At 42.9% G+C, this 22,233-nt stretch overlaps 1 protein-coding gene across 1 annotated transcript in view; it reads left to right on the top strand.

Annotated features, from left to right (window-relative positions):
* Positions 1–12,725: 12,725 nt before the first annotated feature.
* The window catches only part of LOC132505423 (cytochrome P450 3A29-like), a 29,102-nt gene continuing 19,594 nt past the window's right edge, over positions 12,726–22,233 (top strand). The window contains exons 1-5 of the mRNA XM_060123509.1: positions 12,726–12,796; positions 13,322–13,415; positions 15,345–15,397; positions 17,761–17,860; positions 22,029–22,142. Of these exons, the coding sequence (XP_059979492.1) occupies positions 12,726–12,796; positions 13,322–13,415; positions 15,345–15,397; positions 17,761–17,860; positions 22,029–22,142 (432 nt within the window). The remainder of the gene's footprint in view (positions 12,797–13,321; positions 13,416–15,344; positions 15,398–17,760; positions 17,861–22,028; positions 22,143–22,233) is intronic.

Genomic DNA, 22,233 nt, shown 5'->3' with positions numbered 1-22,233 from the left:
CGGGCTTAGTTGCTCCATGTCATCTGGGATCTTCCCGGACCCAGGGCTTGAACCCGTGTCCCCTGCATTGGCAGGCGGGTTCTTAACCACTGCGCCACCAGGTAAGTCCCGGAGCACGTATGTTTTCATACCTCTTTGTATTCCATCCTCGATTCCCAACTGTCTTAATGCAATGAAAATGGAATAAAGGTGGCTGATTGGTCAGTTGATTGGGCAGAAAGGCTACAAGCACTGGTCAGTTTCATTTGGTATCAGAAGGGTACAGGGCTCTTCCTTTCCCTTTTCTGCCCCTTCCCTCCCTTTTCCTTCCCCTGCCTTGCCCTCCTGGATAATCCAGCCCTAAACCAGTAAGTGGGACACAGAACGTGGGCAGCCGCACACTGCAGGGCAGGAGCAGAGAAGGGGGCACAGTGACTCCAAGTCAGAGACAAAGTAGGGAATAGAGGGTGTCCACAGGGATGGCAGCCCGGCATGGGTGTGGGAACCCAAAATACCCACTCATAGGGGTGGCCTGTAACAGCAGCCAGAGACTAACTAGGGTGTGGAGAACCCAAGTAGGGTAAGGGGAGGGGGCATCGTGAGTGGAAAGGGATGGATCATGGATTTGGGTACATAAAGGAGGGGTGATCAAGTAAGTAAATATATAAAGGATGGTGGAAGGCAGAATTCTCACTGTTGGAGAAGAGAGTCACTGATTCAGAGAGGGAGAAAACCAGAATAAACCCCGTGGAGTCAGCGATTGAAACTGAATATATCAGTGTAAATCCATGCTTTTCTTTTTTAACTTTTTATTTTATATTGGAGTATAGCTGATCAACAATGTTGTGAGGGCTTCCCTGGTCATGCAGTGGTTAAGAATCTGCCTGCCAATGCAGGGGACATGGGTTCGAGCCCTGGTCTGGGAAGATCCCACATGCACAGGGCAACTAAGCCTGTGCACCACAACTACTGAGCCTGAGCTCTAGAGCCTGCAAGCCACAACTACTGAAGCCCGCGCACCTAGACCCCGTGCTCTGCAACAAGAGAAGCCACCACAGTGAGAAGCCCACACACGGCAACAAAGAGTAGCCCCCGCTCGCCACAACTAGAGAAAGCCCACACAGCAACGAAGACCCAACGCAGCCAAAAATAAATAATAATAATTAAGTCAATAAATATATAAAAACAAAACAAAGCAAAACAAAACAATGTTGTGATAGTTTCAGGTGCACAGCAAAGGGACTCAACCATATATATAATGTATCCATTCTCCCCCAAACTGCCCTCCCATCCAGGCTGCCACATGACAGTGAGCAGAGTTCCCTGTGCTATACAGTAGGTCATTGTTTGTTATCCATTTTAAACATAGCAGTGCATACATGTCAATCCCAAACTCCCTGACTATCCCCCCGCCCTGTAATGATAAGCTTGTTCTCTAAGTCTGTGAGTCTGTTTCTGTTTTGTAAATAGGTTCATTTGTATCATTTCTTTTTAGAGTCTGCATATAAGGGTTATCATACGATATTTCTCTTTCTCTGTCTGACTTACTTCACTCAGTATGACAATCTCTAGGTCCATCCATGTTGCTGCAAATGGCATTATTTCATTCTTTTTAATGACTGAGTAATATTCCGTTGTATATATGTACCACATCTTTTTTATCCATTCCTCTGTCGATGGAAATAGGTTGCTTCCATGTCCTGGCTATTGTAAATAGTGATGCAGTGAGCACTGGGGTGTATGTATCCTTTTGGGCCATGTTTTTCTCCAGATATATGCCTAGAAGTGGGATTGCAGGGTCATATTAAATCCATGCTTTTCTATGTAGGTAGATGATAGCAGACTGGATGATATAGACAGATAGATAGATAGATAAATAGATGATAGATAGACAGATGACAGAGAGTTACAGATATAGATAGATAGGTATGTGTGTGTGTTTGTGTAGCTACAAAAACACATGACACCTACTGCTTTCCACTGATACAGTGTAGAAACAATAACACCCTAATAGCAATGAGCATACCTTGTGCCCAGATCTTGGATTATAAATATCATTTTCCACTGAAAGGAATTGGGCTCCTTAGAGAAATGGCTGATTCCAGGGCTGGGAAAGTACATGACGACGATGGACCGTCTTGGGCTAGAAAGCAAGGAACTGTAAACATTGAGGGGGATGTGTCCAAAGGACCCAGAAGCCAGCCTGAGGGGCTTCCACTGCCCAAATCAGAGACCATTTGAGCATTATAATAAATAAGGATAGTAAGAGCTGTTAAGCCATTCAAGAAAATAGGAAAACATGAGTACATACAGATATATGTAAATAAATTAACGGATAAATTGCAATTTGACGAGGAAACTTACATAGCTTCAAAGTAGTGCTGCTCAGAATACCCATTCATTGTAGAGCAGAAGGGGTAACTTCAGAGTGGAGGAACCTGGCAGACAGCCCTTTCCTCATCAGAGAGCAGCATCAGGGATGGGACGACTTGATCGTGCTTTGTCTTGTTTTTTTCCTAAGGAGGTAGCACTACACTGTGACCGTGACCATGACCGAGGAGTGGCTCTGAAGCTGGAGCCCCTGAGTTTAAAATCCCAGGACCGTCCATCCAGGACTGAGTCTAGACTAATCAGTGGTTTTGGGCAAATCAGACAAGCCCGTCCATTCCTTGCATTGCTTGGCCCACAGAGTTTGGGCTGAATTTCAGTGCTTCTATGCCCCTTCTATGCCCCTCCGCTGAATGCCACTGTGCACACATGAGCTCGGGCTCAGCCACTGTCTTGGGTCTGGTTCCGTAAAAGCAGGGCCTGAGGGCTCCGGCACAAATAGTTTACTGAGGGAGTGATCTCAGGGGAAGGGAATGAGGGGACTCTGGGTGGGCAAGGGGAAAAGCTGGGTGAAGATGTGCTCTCTGTGGAGTTTGATTCCACAGGAAGCCTGAAAGAGATTTGTAATACAGAGTAGATCCCACTTGGAGGCACAGGCCAGCCTTTTGTACCCCATCATAGACTGGTCTTCTTATCCCCCAGGAGGCACAGGCTCCCAGGTGAAGTGGCTTCAGTTTGGCCCCGGGAGATTCTCTAGAGAGCAGGGCAGCCTTTAATCAGTAGCAGCCGATACTCCCAGTAACTGGGGGAGGAACGTGCAGCTCAGGGTGAGGGATCTGGTAACTGCCTGGAAGTCCTGGCTGAATTTCATGAATACACCGTGTCTGTAAGGAGGGAATGAACTCTCTTGATTCTTCTTGTTTGTTTATTTTTTCCCTTGGGATCTGTCTTTGCTCGGCCAGCAATGGACTCAAGTTTGGAAACTTTTCAGAAACAATTTTTGCCCCAGGGTAGGAGGAGGAGAGTGGGAGGGACATCACCCCAGGGGACTTTGAGGTCCTACAGAGGTGGGGCGAAGTGGGGCTGGAGGTCCTGCTCTGGGCCCTGAGCTCACACAGCTGGACAGACACCCCCAGCCCCAGTTAGAATCCAGGAAATAATGTCCTGAACATTTATGACTCAGTGTCGCCACACACAGCAGGTGGTAAGAGGAGCCATTTAAACATTAAACATTAAACAAGGAGGAAAGAAATGAAGAGTTCACGTTCAGCAAACCCAACATTTTAATGATTTTTCACTACAGCTTCAGCTCATGTCTCCTCCTCTTGCTGTCAGAAGATACATTCCATAATTTGTGATTACGCTATAATTCTTGTCCTTATTAGCACTAGTTGAACAGTTTATGAGCTCATAAGAGTGAACATTTCTAGAGGGTCTGCTGAGGGTCAGGTATCTGATGGACAAGGTCACATGTTCTCTTCACTCAAAGCCACCAGGAGGCCGACTTGCAGATCAGGCCCCAAAACCTTCAGGTCAGGGACCAGAGTCTGGTCTGATCTGCGCTCCTTGAGGAGGGAAAGACATAATTATGAATGCTCATTTTATAGATTAGGCAACTGAGGTTGAGAGGGTTTAAATAACTCACCCAGCGCCTGATATCAGCCACATTTTGTGGATCCCTGCTAGCCAGCTGTCTACACAACAGGAGCACAGATGTCCCTGGAGTCCATAGGAAGCTAAGGGACCTCCTGGGGCAGGTTCCCATCCATACCTTTTCCTCCCCGCTTTCCCCCTCATTCCCTGGCAAATTCGTACAGATTCTTAACCATTTGGACGTTTTGATTTTGTGGTTCCAAAAAGTCAAAATGTCAGAAATGTTACTGCATTACAGCCAATAGGATGGCTATAAAAAATAATGTAAAAAGCAAGTGTTGGTGAGAATGTGTAGAAATTGGACAGCTCATTCATTGCTGGTGGGGTTGTAAAGTGGTGCGACAATCATGGAAAATGTTTGGCCACTCCTCAGCAAGGAAAGCATAGAATTACCACATGACCCAGCAGCTGCACTCCTGGGGAGATGACAGGATTGGAAACAGTTTCTCAAAACCAGTACATGTATCTTCATGTTCGTTGCCGCACCATCCACAAAAGCAAAAGGTTGGAAACAAGGAAAATCCATGGATGAATGGATAAATAAATGGTTGTATATGTTGTATACAATATGATGAAACAAACTTATTTTTAAGGCAAGACAAGAAAAAAAGTTTTCATACATTAAATTCCCTGTCTGGGGGCTTCCCTGGTGGCGCAGTGGTTGAGAGTCCGCCTGCTGATGCAGGGGACACGGGTTCGTGCCCCGGTACGGGAGGATCCCACATGCCGCGGAGCGGCTGGGCCCGTGAGCCATGGCCGCTGAGCCTGTGCGTCCGGAGCCTGTGCTCCGCAACGGGAGAGGCCACAACAGTGAGGGGCCCGCGTACCACAAAAAAAAAAAAAAAAAAAAATTCCCTCTCTGCCGGGACCTCCCTGGTGGTCCAGTGGTTAAGACTTTGCCTTCCAATGTAGGGGGAGTGGGTTGGATCCCTGCTGGGGAGCTAAGATCCCACATGCCTCGAGGCTAAAAAACCAAAACAGAAAACAGAAGCAGTATTGTAACAAATTCAATAAAGACTTTAAAAGCGGTCCACATCAAAAGAAAAAAAATCTTAAAAAAAAACAAATTCCCTCTCTGCAATTTGGGCCACGCTCCCCCTTTAGAGTGCATTGTGCATGTGCATTAACCAGACCTCCTTAGAAGACACAGGAATGCCTGCTTCATCGTCAAGAGCAATTTTCTCTGGTGCCAGCAAGATAACTCCTTAGAGATAACAATCCTTTTAGTCTTGTAAGGGGTTGCAACGTGCAGATCTGGCTTGTGTAAATTGTCAGTATGTCATTTGATGTATAACCCCCTTTTTTTTTTTTTTTTTTTTTTTTTGCGGTACGCGGGCCTCCCACTGCTGTGGCCTCTCCTGTTACGGAGCACAGGCTCCGGACGCGCAGGCTCAGCGGCCACGGCTCACGGGCCCAGCCGCTCCGCGGCATGTGGGATCTTCCCGGACCGGGGCACGAACCTGTGTCCCCTGCATCGGCAGGCGGACTCTCAACCACTGCGCCACCAGGGAAGCCCTGTTGTATAACCTTTTGACTCAAAAACTTACATAACTGTGCTTTGACCTCTAATGGTTGGAACGGTCCTCAGAGCTTTCTGAAAGATTGTCTCCCAGGTTATAATCCTCAGATTGGCTCGAATAAAATTTTCTATTTCTTTCTTAGATTGACTATTTTTTTTAAGGGAACTTTTATTTATTTATTTATTTGTTTATTTTTGGCTGCATTGGGTCTTCCTTCCTGCACTGGTGTTCTTTAGTTGCAGTGAGCAGGGGCTACTCTTCCTTGCAGTGTGCAGGCTTCTCATTGCGGTGGCTTCTCTTGTTGTGGAGCACGGCTCTAGAGCGCAGGCTCAGTAGTTGTGGCGCATGGGCTTAGTTGCTCTGTGGCATGTGGGATCTTCCAGACCAGGGCTCAAACCCATGTCCCCTGCATCGGCAGGCGGATTCTTAACCACTGCACCACCAGGGAAGCCCTAGATTGACTGTTAATTAATTTTTTCATAAATAGAATAGTATTCATCCATCAAAGGAGTGAAGTACTGATGCATGGTGCAAGAGGGATGAACCTTGAAACGTGAATGAAAGAATCCAGACACAAAAGGCCACATATTACATGAATCCATTTATATGAAACATCTAGAATGTACATTGGTTGTTATCAGGGCCTGGGAAGAGGAGAGTGGAGAGTATGTGCTTAATGGGCACAAATTTTATTTTGGTGTAATGGAACTATTTTGGAACTAGATAGTGGTGTAGGTAGCACAACATTGTGCATGTGCTAAATGACACTAAGTTGTTCACTTTAAAATGGTTAATTTTGTGCCATGAGTTTTACCTCAGTTAAAATTTTCAAATCCCAGGACTGTACCCTATCAAGTCCAAGACAGGTCACTATGGTGCCTGCAAAGCCCAATAGCTCTTTCCAGAGGCCTTGCACGCTCTCCAGCCCCCTGTTGACCAGACCAGTGTGAGACATTGACCCTAGAAGCAGAGGATCCCTGTCTTGGCCTGGGATCTGATCACTCCTTTATTAGCAGTAAGAAAGTTGGCTTGATTTAGACCCTGTCTTTTTCAACCAAGAAATGAGAAGCATACTCAACAATGATAATGATGGTAAGGTGGGCCACTCTCACATCCTGAAATGCCCTCTCCCCTTCTCTCCTTCTGGCCAAATGCATGAGGAGATGGGATCAAGACAAGTCTGAAGATGCCACTCTTGGCCAGATGAAGAAGCGTCTTCAGATACTACCCTGAGGCACTTAGATTTTATCTTGGGGATGATGGGAGTGTTTGTAGGGATTTGAACCACAGAGGAATGTTACAAGATCTGTGTTTTACCAGGCTCTGTCGGGTGGCTTAAGAAGGGAATTCCCTGGATGAGGCCAGCACAGAGTCAAGCAAAACTTGTTAGGAAGTTACTGCAGCGATGAGGAGAGACCAATGCTTTTCCTTTCTTTTCCAACATGCCCCAAGACCCTCGTTTTTTTCCTTCATCTTACACTTCCTGTTTCGTTCATTCCTTTCCATATGGTTGTCCGATATTTGCCTCTGTTCTCTGATTCCTCTTTTACTCTTTTTCATCACTTTTTACTTTCTGCTCTCCTGGAAACCCAAATGATTCTGATTGTGACATGTCTGAACCATTTGCTACATCCTCGAACTGCTGACACCAAAAGTGCAGTGAATACCCAACTTAGTAACGGGTAGAAGGATGTGCATATCGTTTTTGTAGTCACAACCAGCTGTGCAGCATTTGGAACAAGAGTGGAAGCACGATGGGATGTGTGGCAGGAAATAGTTATCCCATGGGAAGATGACATAACCTGCAAAGTTATTTCAGGAGGCGCCTTGAATCTAAGCGAACAAGCCATAGGCACAGTTTAGAATCGCAAGATCTGGCTCTGTGATCTGGATTCATGGTTTAATTGCTTGGGCAGGACTTTTCTCCACCCTGAGCTTCTATTTCCACATCTGTCAAGGGGGAATTAAATAATCCCAATACTGCTTATCTCACAGAGTTTTCACGATGATCAATTAAGAGAGACATGAAAGAACTTTATACGGTGTACAGGGTGGTAGAGATGTTAGTGGCTAGTTTATCAGGAAAGAGACCCTCCAGGATGGAGTAGAAAGTGAGCAGCCCTGAGGATGTCCTCCTCTTCTTCCCTTTGCTGTGAAGTCTATGGAGGTTCTTCTGCTTCGGGGCATGGGGGAGGGGCTTTCTCTATGGTGCAATGTGTGTGGGTCTGAAAAAATATTCTCCTACCTCACCCCAGCTCTCATCGATGGGCTTGAAAGGGGACATCACCTTGTCTCTGGTTTGGGGCAGAACACTGGTCACCACCGTCTTGGAAGATCCGGGTTTCAGTGATAGGCTCCCATTAAATTCTTGGGCAAGGCTGAGCCTGGTTTAATTTAAGACCTTGGGCTCTAAAGCTAGATAATCTAAATTTGAATCCCAACTCTGTGAGTAATTAGTGATGCATCCTTGAGTGGTCCTGTCACCCTTCTGTGTCCCAGCTTGCTCATTTGTAAAAGAGAGATCATAACAACACTTACCTCATGGGCTTGTGGCGGGGTTGGGGGGGGGACTGAATCACTTAATGAAGGCTGAGTACTTACAACACGCAAGAGGGAAGAGATATGGGAACATATGTATATGTATAACTGATTCACTTTGTTATAAAGCAGAAACTAACACACCATTGTAAAGCAATTATACCCCAATAAAGATGTTAAAAAATAAAAATTTAAAAAAAAAAGAATTGTTAGCTTTCCTTGCCTGAGGTTAGGTCTTGCTCTATGCGTGGGTGTGGTGTGTGTGTGTGTGTGTGTGTGTGTGTGTGTGTGTGGTGTATGCCCCTCTCTGCAGCCCCAGTTGAGAAACCACTCTAGAATTTACAGCTCAAGACCTAAACGGTTAGTTGTCTTCTCGCAGGTCCATCCTATTCCATCTTGGCTCTCCATCTTGCTGTCAAGAACCCTTGAGGTTCTGAGGGGCTGGGGGACTTGGGGACCCTCAATGACCTTTAAGGGAGGAAGAATAATGGAGGGAATGTTTAGAAAATCCTCCACAGACACAGAGGCTGAGAGAGGCAGGCAGTGAAGGGACCACGTGGTTGAAATAAGTTCCTTTTAGATGAATTCTGGTCAATTTCCATCACGGACAGATGAGGAACAGACCCAGGGATGCCCAAGGTCACACACTCCCAATGCGTCAAGTCCTGCTTATTCTGTTGCCTTCATATCTTTCAAGGAGGACAGAGTTTAAGGAAAGAAAGAAAAGTCAACTATATCAATGGTAAGGGAGCTTAAGTAAGGGGTTCTTCTACTTCATAATACATGTCCTGATATGTAACTCAATACTTATTTGAGAAGTTATTTGTTTATGTCTCTCTCCCCTTTAAGTGTAGGCTTCATGAGAGCAAAGATTTTGACTTTTTTATTATCAGGGCTTGGCACGTGGCCTGAACACAGCAGGCATGGATCCCAACCAACATACAGTGACACTGGGGTGAGGTGCCCACCTCCTCTAAGGCCAGGACAGAATGTCCTGTCACTATCTCCCCACCCTTGACACTAGGAGACCCTGAAAAGTTGTCTACTCACCTCCCCAAGCCACCAAAACTTAGCTATCACCTGTTACCCTGAAATGGCATGCTCAATGCCATTGCCCTAGTGAGAAGAATGAGGGCATGGGAGCAGAGATATAATACAAACACAAAATCTTGCTTTCATTGTTTGTACACTCCAGGCTGTGACCTGTGAAATTTGAGTCTAACACACAAATCACTCCAGAGCAACACTGCCTCCCCATATGGTGGGCAATTCTTTCAGCCAGTGGACATCAGGACAGGCTTCCCAGAAGAGGAGCCACCTAGGCAAACAATATAAAAGGACAGGAATAGCAGACTGACAGTGCCTCTTGCATCACCGAGTCCCTGACACCCTGTTCACCTATTAGTGAGGTAACGCCTCCCTGAGTGTTATTTGATTTTCAACTCCAGCTCATTGCTAAGGACTGAGAAGATAAGCCATTTATAGTTGATGAAGACACTGTTTCTGAAACTTATATAATTAGTTTACCTTGGCTGTACTATAACTACCTATTTGTCTCTGTCTTCAACCTGAATACTGTCTGGATTTTAGTCATATTTGTGCCCTAGGCATTGAGAACAGAGCTTTGAAAGTACATGACGAGCCCATTAGTACACAAACGACTAGATGAGAGACATGGGGTGTGGGGTGACCTTCAGGCGCACACGTCTTCCTTCACAATCTTAGTATATACGTCGCTTCCTGTTAGGTCTTCCTGGCTGTGAATGAAGGGGCACAAAGATCATGCCTTCTATTATTTCCCCTTGCAGAGCAAGGCTATTTGTATTGGTTAGGACGTGGTACTGGCTACATTTTATTCCCAGGAAATGACTATCCTATCGCCATTGGGATAGATTCCAACCAGCTGGACCAGGTCCTGCGGTGAATAGGGCAGGTGATGGTCATATAAGGCTTAGTGAGAAAATCATCATAGCCAAGTGTGTGTTTTGGAGGAAGATGAAATCATATAGTTTCTATAAATGGTTTTGTTCTCAAGAAGAATAAGAAAGGCTGTGGGTTTAGTTGAGTGAATTAAGTTGTCAGTAGTTATCAGACAACACCCCAATCATCCCATGTGGGGTGTATTTTGTGTTCCTCTCAGTTGGGAACATAGGTGGATCCTACACACAAGACCCTTAGTGTCCTCATGACCTGCACCTGTCTTTATTCCTGGTGAGGTGAGATAGAGTCCTTGGTTCTGGAGACCCGTGGGGGAGCTCCTGGGCAGGGGTAGCCATGGAGGTAGGAGCCAGATTGTAACCAAGTTGCTGCTGCAGCCTCGGGTTTCACTATTTCCCATAGTGACCCTTATCACGAAACAGCAAACATTGCATACTGGCATTTCAGTGCAGAAGACTTGCCAATCTATCTTCATGTTAGCTTACATGTGACAGGTTGTGATCAACAGCTGTTGGGAAGCCACCTGCAGTCACTAAACCTCAGTCTCTACATCTGTAACCTGGGGGCTGTAACACGACCCTACTTAACAGCGCCCAGAGAAGGTACCGAAAGAGGGCAGAAATGTATCAGAGTTTCAGGGACTTTCTATCCTACTTTTCCTGGGGATCATCTTCCAGTTTCCCAGGCCTGTCCTTTGTCGGTATTCAGGCTTGCAGCCACTTCCCTCCTTCACTACCTCTCTGTAGGGCTCCATTCTTTTTTCAGAGATTCCAGAGGTATGCCACACACTAAGCATGGCTGTGTGTCTCACTCCCTCCACTTGGAAGCTGCTCTCAAGGAAGGAGACTGTATGGCTTCTAGCCCACACCCCAGCACAATACCTGCACCTGACATTCACCCACTTGACCTTGAATCAATGCACGAATGAATAGATGTATTCATGCATTTTACTTACCAGTGGCAGCTATGGATTTTAACAGGTGTCTCCTGGAGAAAGTCTGAACCCAAAGATGACAAACTATGATGGTAGAAGTTTCATGCTGCATGACAAGTCCCCAAGGAAACAAAAGAAGGCAGGTGACATAGTTGGGACTTACTGCATTTTACCAATGAGACATCCACCCTCTCAGGCTTGTTGTCCAGGAGCCCTGGGGACTTTCAAGTAAGAGGGAGGGAAAGAGTTGGTGAAAGGTGGGTATCACTTTCTGCAGAAGGACTTAAAGTGAGAAAGGATAAAGAGAGAAGGAAGTGCGCAAGCACAGCTTAAATGTCTTGTGTTTCTGTTGAGTTTAAGAATCTTTGAGATTTTGTTTTTTACGTAATTCATGGTTTTCCAGGCCAAGCAATCCCAGGACCTGGGTCAGAATAATGACAATGAGGCCATGTAATTTCCAGACCCTCAATCCTCAGGTTTCTCTCATAAGGAATGGGGTGCGGGCTCACAGATGACACTGACCTCTAATATAAGCCTCCTCCTTGCCAGGTCCTCATACCCATTATAAATTCCCTACTTGTCAAAAAGCAGGAAGCCATCTGCTCTGAGCCCACTTTGCCCCATAGAAAAACCTCATACCATCTTTTTGGAGTCCTGTGTACTGTGTGTGCCACAACACTGGTGGATAAAGAGGTGGGGCCCGCTTGGCTATCAGGCAGATTTCTCCTCTTTACACCCATTGATCTTGGACTTGCAGCTTCTCCAGAGATAGGAGGCCATTCTTTGGCCTAGAATCTGTCTAACTTGCTGTCTAATGCAGGACTATCTGAGGGCAGGACAGGAATCAGCCTGAATCAATACTCCTTAGTGCGCCATCACCATCCCCTCCATATCCTGTGTCTCCCTCAGGAGCCCTCTTGTCAATAGAATCCTGAAGGATCATCCTGAATGTGCAGGGATGGTGGCCGAGGTGCAGCCAGGCTCTCTTGTTGTATTAATAATCCAGGAAGATGGTGTGGTCACCAAAGAGCCGCTTGAAAAGGACATAGAGTGGCCCAGTGATCTTACCTCTACCAGCTCAAGTCCACCAAACTTTCTCATTCCCACTCGGCAGAAAGCACTGTCTTGGTTCCAGGGACATGATGGTGACGAATACCCAGACTGTGCACAAGCTCTCAATCTGGTGGGGGAACTAGGTAAGGAATCCAACAATCGTGATGGACATATTAAAACTGTGTGCAGAGGACAGAAGTTCGCCAGAGGAAGAAGAGGTTATATCTGTTCAAGGAAGTTGGTTAGGAAAGTCTCTAAAACGGTGGGTTCTGTCTGAGCTGGGATTTGAAGGATGAACAGGAGACTTAGAGAGGAAACAAGGACATTTCTAGGCAGAGGAAACTGCATGGGTAAAGATCTGTAGACCTAGCTTGTTGGAAGAATTTCAGGTATTTTAAAGTGTGGGCAGTTATGGGGACAAGGGTAGTTTAGAGGAGATATGGTCAGTGGCTTTATGTGAGTTTCTGTAATAGTTGGGCTTACTGATAACACTGATTGAGTTGATATTGAATTGTCACAGATACCAACTCAAGGGACGTCGAACTGGAGTGTCCCTGATGCTTTGCCAACCATCAAGGCAGGGAGGGCTCATGCAGGTGGAGCACAGGTGGCCCTTCTACTGGCTGCAGCTCCAGCTCCACCCCCTTCCCAGAACATAAACCTTCCAGCCTCACTGAATCTCCACTGGCCAGGAAGGGAAACTCCACACTCAAAGGCCTGCAAAGAATAGCACACACAGCTGAAAGGAAACTCAGAGGAGGGAAACTCAGAGGAAAGTGGCCATGGACCCAATCTCAAGCTTTTCCACGGAAACCTGGGTTCTCCTGGCTACCATCCTCGTGCTTCTCTATATGTGAGTAACTGTCCAGGCTTGTCTCCTCTGTGATCTTGGACTTGGGGTGCTAATCAGGTCTCCCTTTCCTTGTCTGTTTTGAAGATCCAAGTTAATGGACCAGAAGTTGCTAAAGCTTTGGGTACTACCAAAAAAAAACCTTTTCCCCTTTCTACCTAGAATGAGAATCTCCAAATCATGGAAGAGTCAAGTAACTAATAAACATGATTAATTCCCTGGAAGATTCCTGCCTCAACTTCTCAGGAACACTCAAATTGGAAACATTTATCAAGTATTCATTCTAGGATTGGGACGGTGAAGACTTCAGCTGCTTTTATCTAATCATCATTACTTTTTGTGGGTCTCACAGTGCAAGTGGGAAAGGAGGTGATGAGTGAATGTAATATCACTTTTGGAATCACTGTTATTAGTTATCACCTACATGTTACCTCCCTAGGCTGACTGTCCAGTTCTGAGTCAGTGACTGGCCAGCTCCAGCACTTACTACACAATCCCTGTGACCTGGTTTCCTCTTTCACTTTATAGATATGGAACTTATTCACATGGACTTTTTAAGAAGCTGGGGATTCCTGGGCCAACACCTCTGCCTTATTTTGGAAATATTCTGTCCTACCAAAAGGTGCGTGATGTTTGAGCTCCAGCTTTCCTTCTTCTGGTTGCAAATCTCAGCTAAGTTCCATGATAAAATTTCCCCTCCTCAAGAGAAAGGTCTGAAGTTTCATGCTTTCCAGAAACGACACCATAGGCTCCACTCAGCACATGGCCAAGTTTACCCCATGGCTCCATTTTCAGCTGTTAGGAGCCTCAGGTTTTGCGGCCTCAGACAGCCCAGCTCTCTAGCTGATTCAGCACAGGACTTGATTTTCCACCTGGTGAGTATTGTGAAGAGGATTTTCTTTCTGCCAGGTGCAGATTCCCAGGAAGGCACCATCCCCCTTAGGAGAAAAGCATGAAGGGGGTGCCCAGCCATGACTCATGAAGCTGTGTACACTACAGTCAGACTTTCCTTTTGCTAGCATGTGCTGTGGGTACCTTTTTAAAAGAAATTCCTCCTGGATTGATTGGAAACTTCACTTTCTGAGGCAACCCTAGTACTCACCGTTGAGTAATTTGCACACACTTGAATTCCCTCAAGAACTGCTAACCCCAGCAGTTATTTCCATGCTCTAATCCACCTCTCGTACCGGTGACTATTTTGGAGATTTGAGAGATGGAACAAGAACTTTCTGCTTTACTTCTGTGTCTTCAAAGGAGGCACCTCATGGAGGAGTTTGAGCAGAGAGAGAGTATAACGGAGACTGGATAGTGGTTGTCTTCGACTTCAGATATTTAACTACTAAATGAACTGTGGGTTAAAAAACAAAAAAACAAGGCAGAATTACTTATGGAAAATCACTAGAAAGGACAGGATTTGGCAAAATTATTAAAATTTTAATTTAACTGAACAGAATGTACTAGGTGGCATATGGACTATGAATTCTGGCTGAGCCTTGATATTAATCCAGCTCTGATGCCTTGCCCAGGGCCTGGCCCCTGAAATGAAGGTCATGAGCTACGTCCATGTGTCCAGGGGGCAGAGCCTTGTGTGTAGGCTGCTCTCTGGCTCAGATTTCCTTTCCTGCAGACATAAGCCTTGTTTCTCAGATCCTGATTCTCCCAACTGAGGTCTTCATTATCTCATTACTGCCTGTGAACTTCATGAACTGTTTTCTCTCTGAAAAAGCAATAATTTATTTTCCACCTTTCCCGGATGAACTCCTTAGTAGATGCACTCCGAGACCCACATTTCTGGGACTTTCTTTTGCATAGTTAAACCATCAAATATCACAGCAGAAAGTTAACTACAGGAAGGTTTTTGTTGTTGTTTGTTTTTAAGTTACAGAAGTGAAAACTCAGGGCAAGTGTTTTAATTGCACTGTCCTTTGTCCTTTGTGTAGTTGTGGTATCTCCCCATCTTTTCCGTGCTGAGCTGGAAAACTAGAAGGCGATCTACTTTGTCATTCATTCATTCACTCACTCACTTTATCACTCACCACACGCCCTAGATGTTTTGTTTACTGCTAGACCCAAAGAAGTTACTGGCGCCTTAACTCCCTTATTCTGCTAGAATTCTAGAGGGGGCTCATGAGATAAATGAAAAGGCTGCTTAACTAGGAGATGCAAGTGTGTGTAGGAAACTCTTACCCTCAGCTTCAGTTTTCTCACTTGTCCCTGGAGGATTAACTCAGAGGGTTATGAGATTTTAGAGACAACACGGTGCTCAAGCAAAAACCCTCAGAAAGACAAGGAGTAATTAGTGTTCATTGACAAGGGTAAGTGTTTAGTATCTACAATACTCAAAGAAAATTCGAGTGATTTTAAATTCTCCATTTCAAATATCTCCTCTATTTTGTCTTCCTTCCCCTAAGATGTCTCTGAATAAGTGTTTCCTTGCATTTGCCAGTGGGAAATAGGAAGCCTGATATCATGCGATTCAAGTAATTTTTGTCCTAATTAGAGGTAAAGTTCAATACATTTAAACTAATAATCCAATTTTTTTTTCTTGCAGGGTATTTGGGATTTTGACAATAAATGTTTTAAGAAGTATGGGAAAACGTGGGGGTGAGTATTCTGGAAACTTCCATTGCGTAGACTTGTTATGATGTGGTGTCCCCTTGTGGTGTGGAGGACAGTCTCAGTCCAGAGCTTCCTAGGATGAAGTCATCTATCATAAAGCTTTGGAGGCTTGTTCTACCAGGGATCCCAGATGTCACCAGGTGTCCAGGTCCACAGTCTGAGTCAGGCCTGGAGAGTCACAGGTCATCACTTTGCTCCAGACTTTGAGGCCCAGGGACTCCTAACATCACTTTATGCCCAGTACCTTGCTCTTCCCCCCTTCGCCATTTTTTCCTTCCTTGGGGCACCTTTAATTGCATAAAATGCATTATTCCAGAACATTCTAATATCTGCTCACAAATGTATGCTTTTATCGTCTCCCACATGATTCACTTTTAATTAAAAACCAAAACTCCTTTACCTAAATTTTGGATTTAATATGTCCTTTTCAAAGAAGGACTCGGGGGTATAGGTAACAAGAAAAGGAAACCATTTCTGCTCAGCTTTTTAAAAATGTCTCTGCACTTATGTAGTTTAGTTTGTTTTTTTTTAAGTCAAGACTTTTCAGTAGAAGTGTATACTGGTATTGCTTTAACTACTCTATTCCTCTGACTTTGAAGAGATGTGGGATATTTCTAACCCAGAGTGTTTCCGATGGGCTGAAGGACTTGATGATTTTGTAGAGTGACCCCAGCTGATTGCAGTGGCTGGTCCCCTTTGCAGCTGCTGGAGGTTTGGTGCGAGCAGCAGGAGAGGTGTAACGTGGTGACTATTTGCCAAAAGCAAGTGGGAGAAAGTTCTTCCTCTCTGTACCTCTTCATCTTCTCTCATCAAGTTCTCAGAAACCATAGGGCTCTGCTGAGTTGCCATGGCCCCAAAAGGCAACGTGATTGCGTGGAAAAACACGTAGCACTGGATTGCCACTGGACCAGCTCCAAATGCCCCTCCAACATTTAGTACTTTTGAGCTCTGGATGGAGTCACTCTTTCATAGTTCTCTTTTTAGAAAATGTTTCTCATGTTTAGGTGTAAATAAGAACCACCTGGGAGGGCTTGTTAAAGATTAAGCCTTGGGCCCCACCCGCCAGCAACACTGAACCTGGAGGATCTGGGATGGGGCCCAAGAATCTGAATTTTAACTCAGAGTGTAAGAAATACTAAGGCTGGAGTGACGTCATGAGTATAAAGGGTTACCCCAAACCACTATCCCTTCTCCATCCAGGTGTTTTTGAAAAAACATGATGGGAAGAAGGGAAATCATCCAAGAAATATGGTCAGTCAGATGAAAAAGCAGATTAAGTGCCTCCTCAATCCCTTCTGTCACTGCTTCAACACTAAATGCACACGACACTCACTTAAACCCTCTCAGTTTTAGTTCTCATCCATTTTTATATGTGATCACAAAACCATTTGAAATTCCTGTGTGAAGTCAGAGGAATAATAGGTAACATGCAGAAAACCTTCCATTGTGTTCTAGCCATTGCAAACGATTGATAGAGGAAACAAAATGCCAGACGACAGTGTGATTAACTTAGAGTCAGCCTCATGCCAGTGGCCCATTCCCATGAACGGGCATCCTGACAGTCAGGAGATCAGGCCAAATTGGGATGTGTCACATCTGAGGAGTCAGCTTTGTGTGGTACGTGTGTCAAAAGTGGGCCTGCCTAGCTGCTGATGGATGTCACCTACATGGAGCCCTAGGCCCTCTTGGAACCCCTGTCGAAGAATAAATATAAATAGTGAAAAGAAAATATTTTGAAAATGAATTTATACATGTTCCTCTGAATTAATTTATTCTCTCAGTCCTTTTGTTTCAAATCCTTGATGCTACCAAGGATATCTCCTTGTTATTTAAAATATGATTTCCTTTAAAAAAGTATAAAGTAAGCGTATTTTTGAAAATAGAGCAAAGAAACCTTTCATAATCCTACTTTCACTTTTGAGCATTCTTAATCTTCTTCCATTTGCAGACACATTGTACATATTTATGATCAGTGTGTCTACAAGTTTCAGCTATTACATCATTGCATTTTTCATGCTTTTGATATATCTTCAAAAATGACAGAATGGGTGGACTCCGTAATTAATTATTTTTTTGTTTCAAGTTAATTAACTTGCCTTCAATTATTTACTAAGCTAACTTATGTTTTGATATGAAATATTTTAAAGCCCTAAGAATTATGAAGTTGGTATAGGAAATACCCATACACACACCACCTAGACCTAACCCATGTTTTAATGTTATTTCTAACCATGATCTCTAGGAGTAGGGATTATGTAACATCTAGTTGAAAATCTGGACTTCTGGTTGTGGTTCCAGCTACAGAAACTGGCTCATTAAGTTTAATCAGCTCTGTTTTCCCTACACAGGTTTTTTGATGGTCGACAGCCTGTGTTGGCTATCACAGATCTAGACATGATCAAAACAGTGCTAGTGAAAGAATGTTATTCTGTCTTCACAAACCGGCGGGTAGGCATGCATTTTAAATTTTTAATTAATTAATTATTAAACTTTCATTTTGAAATAATTATACATTCACAGCATGTTCTCAAAAGAAAAAAATACATGTTATGTACCCTCGTCGTGTTTCTCCCAATGATAATATCTTGAAAAATTATAGTACAGTATCAAAGCAGGAAATTGACATTGATTCTATCCACAGAGCTTATTCAGTGTTAATCAGGTTTTTGTGCACTCATTTTTGCGTGTGTGTTGTTGTATGAAAATTTATCATGTATTTAGGTTTGTGTAACTACCTCCATCAATATACAGAACTATTCCATCACCATAACGCCCCCTCCTACTATTCTTTTATAGTCACCGTGAGTACCTTGTCTTTTCCTCTTATCAGGGTCTTTAGCACAGCAAAATTTTTTTTTTTTTAATTTTGATGAGGCCAATTTTGTCACTTTTTTCTTTTATGGGTTGTACCTTTTATGTCAAGTCTGAAACCTCTACCTAGTCCTAGGTTCCAAAGTTTTTCGCCCTTATTCCTCTAAACAGTATATAGTATTATGTTTTACAATTAAGTCTATGATCTTTTTTTTTTTTTTTTTTTTTTTTTTTTTTTTTGCAGTACGCGGGCCTCTCACTGTTGTGGCCTCTCCCGTTGCGGAGCACAGGCTCCGGACGCGCAGGCTCAGCGGCCATGGCTCACAGGCCCAGCCACTCCACGGCATGTGGGATCCTCCCGGACTGGGGCACGAACCCATGTCCCCTGCATTGGCAGGCGGACTCTCAACCACTGCGCCACCAGGGAAACCCAAGTCTATGATCCATTTTGTATTGATTTTTGTATAACATGTGAGCTTAGGTCAGAGTTCTTTTGTCTTTGGGGTTTTTTGGGGGTTTTTTTGGCCTGTAAATGTCTGAGTTGTTCCTCCACCATTTGTGGAAAGACTCCTTCCTTCATTAAATAGCTTTTGCACCATTGTCAAAAATCATTAGGGCCTATTTCTGTGGGTCTATTTCTTACTCTCTGTTCAGTTCATTGATCTATGTATCTATCCCTCCCCCAGTACCACACAATCTTGATGACTGTAGTTGCACAGTAAGTCTTAGCAAGTAGAATATCCCTCCCACTTAATTTTTTTCAGAATTGTTTTAACTATTTTAGGTCCTTTGCCTTTCCCTACAAATTTAGGATAAGCTAATCTATGTTTGCAAAATACTTGCTGAGGTTTTGATAAGAATTGAATTAACCCTTACATCAACTTGGGGAAAATCTATATTTTTACTAGGTCACATCTTTGAATCTATGAACATAGTATTGTTTCTCAATTTATTTAGGCTTTCTTTGATCATTTCACAGCAGTCTGTAGTATTCAGCATAGAGATTTCATACATCTTTTGTTTTATTTACACCTAAATTATTTCATTTTCTTTAGAGTGATTATAAATGGTACTGTGTTTTTAATGTGTTGTCACATATTCATTGTTATCATATAGAAATGGGGTTGAGTTTTGTGTGTTGATCTTATATGCTACTAACTCGCTCAGGTCATTTATTAGTTCTAGAGGTTTCCCTATTATTTCCTTGAGAACTTCTATACTGACAATTATGTCAACTGAAAATAGCAACACTTTTTTCTTTTCCAATCGGTATGCCTTTCATTTATTTTTCTTGTCTTGCTGCACTAGCTAGAACTTACTGCACTAGTTCAAACTTTTTATAATGTAGGAAAAGAATGGTGCATTTTTCCTGAGCTTTCACCACCTAAAATTTTTTATTTGTTTATTTTGGCCAAAAGAATTGTATATACTCAAGGTGTACTCAACATGATGCTTTGATACATGTATATGTTGTGAAATGATTACCACAAACTAATTAAGACATACATCCCCCCTCATGATTACCTTTTGTGTGTGAGTGGTATGAACGTTTGAGATCTACTCTTTCAGTAAATTTCAAGTGTGCATTACAGTATTATTAACTAGAGTCACCATACTGTAAATTAGGTCTCCATTTATTCACCTGATAACTGAAAATTTGTACCCTTTGATCAATATCTTCTCCCCCTCCCCCTGCCCCATCTCCCACTAGCCTCTGATAAGCACCATTCTTCTCTATGTTGCTATCAGTTTGAATTTTTTTGGTTTTTTTAGATTCCATATATAAGTGAGATCATGTGATATTTATCCTTCTGTGTCTGGCTTAATTCACTTAGTGTGTTGTCCTCAAGGTTCATCCATGTTGTAGCAAATGGCAGGATTTTCTTTTTTAAAGCTGAGTAACATTCCATTATATATATAATTATTCACACACACACAAACACGCACACATTTCTTTATCCATTCATCTGTTCATCTACATTTAAAGGGATTGTAGGTCAGACTTACTGTTGCCATTTTCTTAGTCCAGGTGTTTCATAGATTCTTTGTTTCTTCTTTTTCTCTTCTTCTTGTCTCCTTTGTTATTTCATGATTTTTTATAGTGGTATCTTTGATTCCTTCCTCTTTATCTCTTTATCAACTATAGGTTTTACTTACTGGTTAGTGAAGCTTACAGAAAACATCTTATACATACATATAACAGCCTATTTATTCTCATTCAAAAGCTGAATGTTTTTACTCTCCCTCCCCTACTTATTTTATATTTTTGATGTCATAGTTTATAGTTGATCCTTGAACAGTGTTGGGGTTAGGGGTGCTAACCTTCCCTGTAGTCAATTTGCATATAACTTATAGTCCGTCCTCTGTTATGTGGTTCCTTTGTATTTGAGGTTCCTCCGTCCGTGGTTTCATATCCACAGATTCAACCAATCATGGATCATGTAGTACTGTAGTATTTACTATTGAAAAAAATGCACCTGTAAGTGGACCTGCATAGTTCAAGCCTGAATTGACTAAGGGTGAATTGTACATCTTTTTATACTGTGTATCTATTAACAAATTATTTTAGCTATACTTTTTAAAAACTCTTTTGTCTTTTAACATTTACCCTAGAGTCATAAGTGACTTGCACACCACCATTACAATATTACTGTATTCTGAATTTGACTGTATATTTACATTTACTAGTGAGTTTTATTATTTCATATGATTTCATGTTACTAGTTAGTGTTCTGTCTTTTCAGCTTGAAGACCTTCCTTGTAAGGCTGTTCTAGTAGTGACAAATTCTTTCTGCTTTTGTTTGTCTAAAAATTTCTTTATTCCTCCCTCATTTCTGAAGGATCCCTTTTTTGGGAAAAGTATTCTTGGTTGGTTATTTTTTCATTAAATGTTTTATATATTTTAACAATGAACTCATTTGGGCCTGGGATATTTTATGGAGAGATTTTAAGTTAGTACTTCAATTTATTTACTTGACCTTTGCAAAGTACTGACTTTTTTTTTTTTTTTGCTATAGTTTTTTTGTTTTGTTTTGTTTTGCTTTGTTTTTGGCATATGCCCTTTATCAAGTAGAGGGAGTTTCCCTCTCCTCCTAGTTTATGAGTTTTCATCATGAATGGGTGTTGGAAATATCCGTTTTAAAACAAAATTTTATTTTGGAAGAATGTGGAAATTTCCAAGCAGCTTGGTTTGATAGGCCAGTCCCAAGTTGAGAAATAGAATTACCTTTTTTCCTTCTTATCCTGGGCAAAAAATATAGGGGAAAATGTTTTTTGTGTAATTGCATTATTTCTTCAGACTAGCAAATAGATTCCTAATCTTTCAAGTGCTATGCACTGTTTTTAGAAACAATCACCGTATCAAGACATCCCTTTTTCCACTTGCTCAGGCTTTAGATATATGTAAAGACAGAACTTGTCTGAGTCAACATACACTTTGCCAAGGCTATCTGGCTATCTGTCACCAATACCCTTGTACTTTGCACAGCCCAGGAGGATGAACTAGGTCTTATGCCTGTCTATTCCTCTGGAAGAACAGTTTTCCTACTATGTGGGTCATTTCATTTAAAAGGAGATTGGCATATAAAGTCTGGAAGTGATGTCTGGTGGCTGGATGTCTCCTTGACCCTCACAGGAAGCTATGCATTTGGGATAAATATTTATTGAGCATCTAGCATAGGGCCTGCTTCCAAGTGGACAGTCACTAAATATTTGTTGAATAATTGGTGCACATTGAACACAATTTCCAAAAATGTCGAGACTTTCAAAACTTATGTAGGGTAAAATGTGTTTTTTTCAACTCTAGACGTTTGGTCCAGTGGGAGTTATGAAAAATGCCATCTCACTGGCTGAGGATGAACAATGGAAGAAAATACGATCATTGCTGTGTCCAACCTTCACTAGTGGAAAACTCAAGCAGGTAAGAAAAGAAGAGGACTTTCAATTAGAAACTTAAAGAATAAGGTAGGAAATAAAATCACAGTCCTTTTCCAGGGAGGAGGCTACTAAAT

This window comes from Lagenorhynchus albirostris, chromosome 15 (genome assembly GCF_949774975.1).
Source record: "Lagenorhynchus albirostris chromosome 15, mLagAlb1.1, whole genome shotgun sequence".
NCBI classification, from domain to species: domain Eukaryota; kingdom Metazoa; phylum Chordata; class Mammalia; order Artiodactyla; family Delphinidae; genus Lagenorhynchus; species Lagenorhynchus albirostris.
The sequence above is the reverse complement of the archived record's forward strand: the minus strand, read 5'-3'. Positions and strand labels throughout refer to the sequence as shown.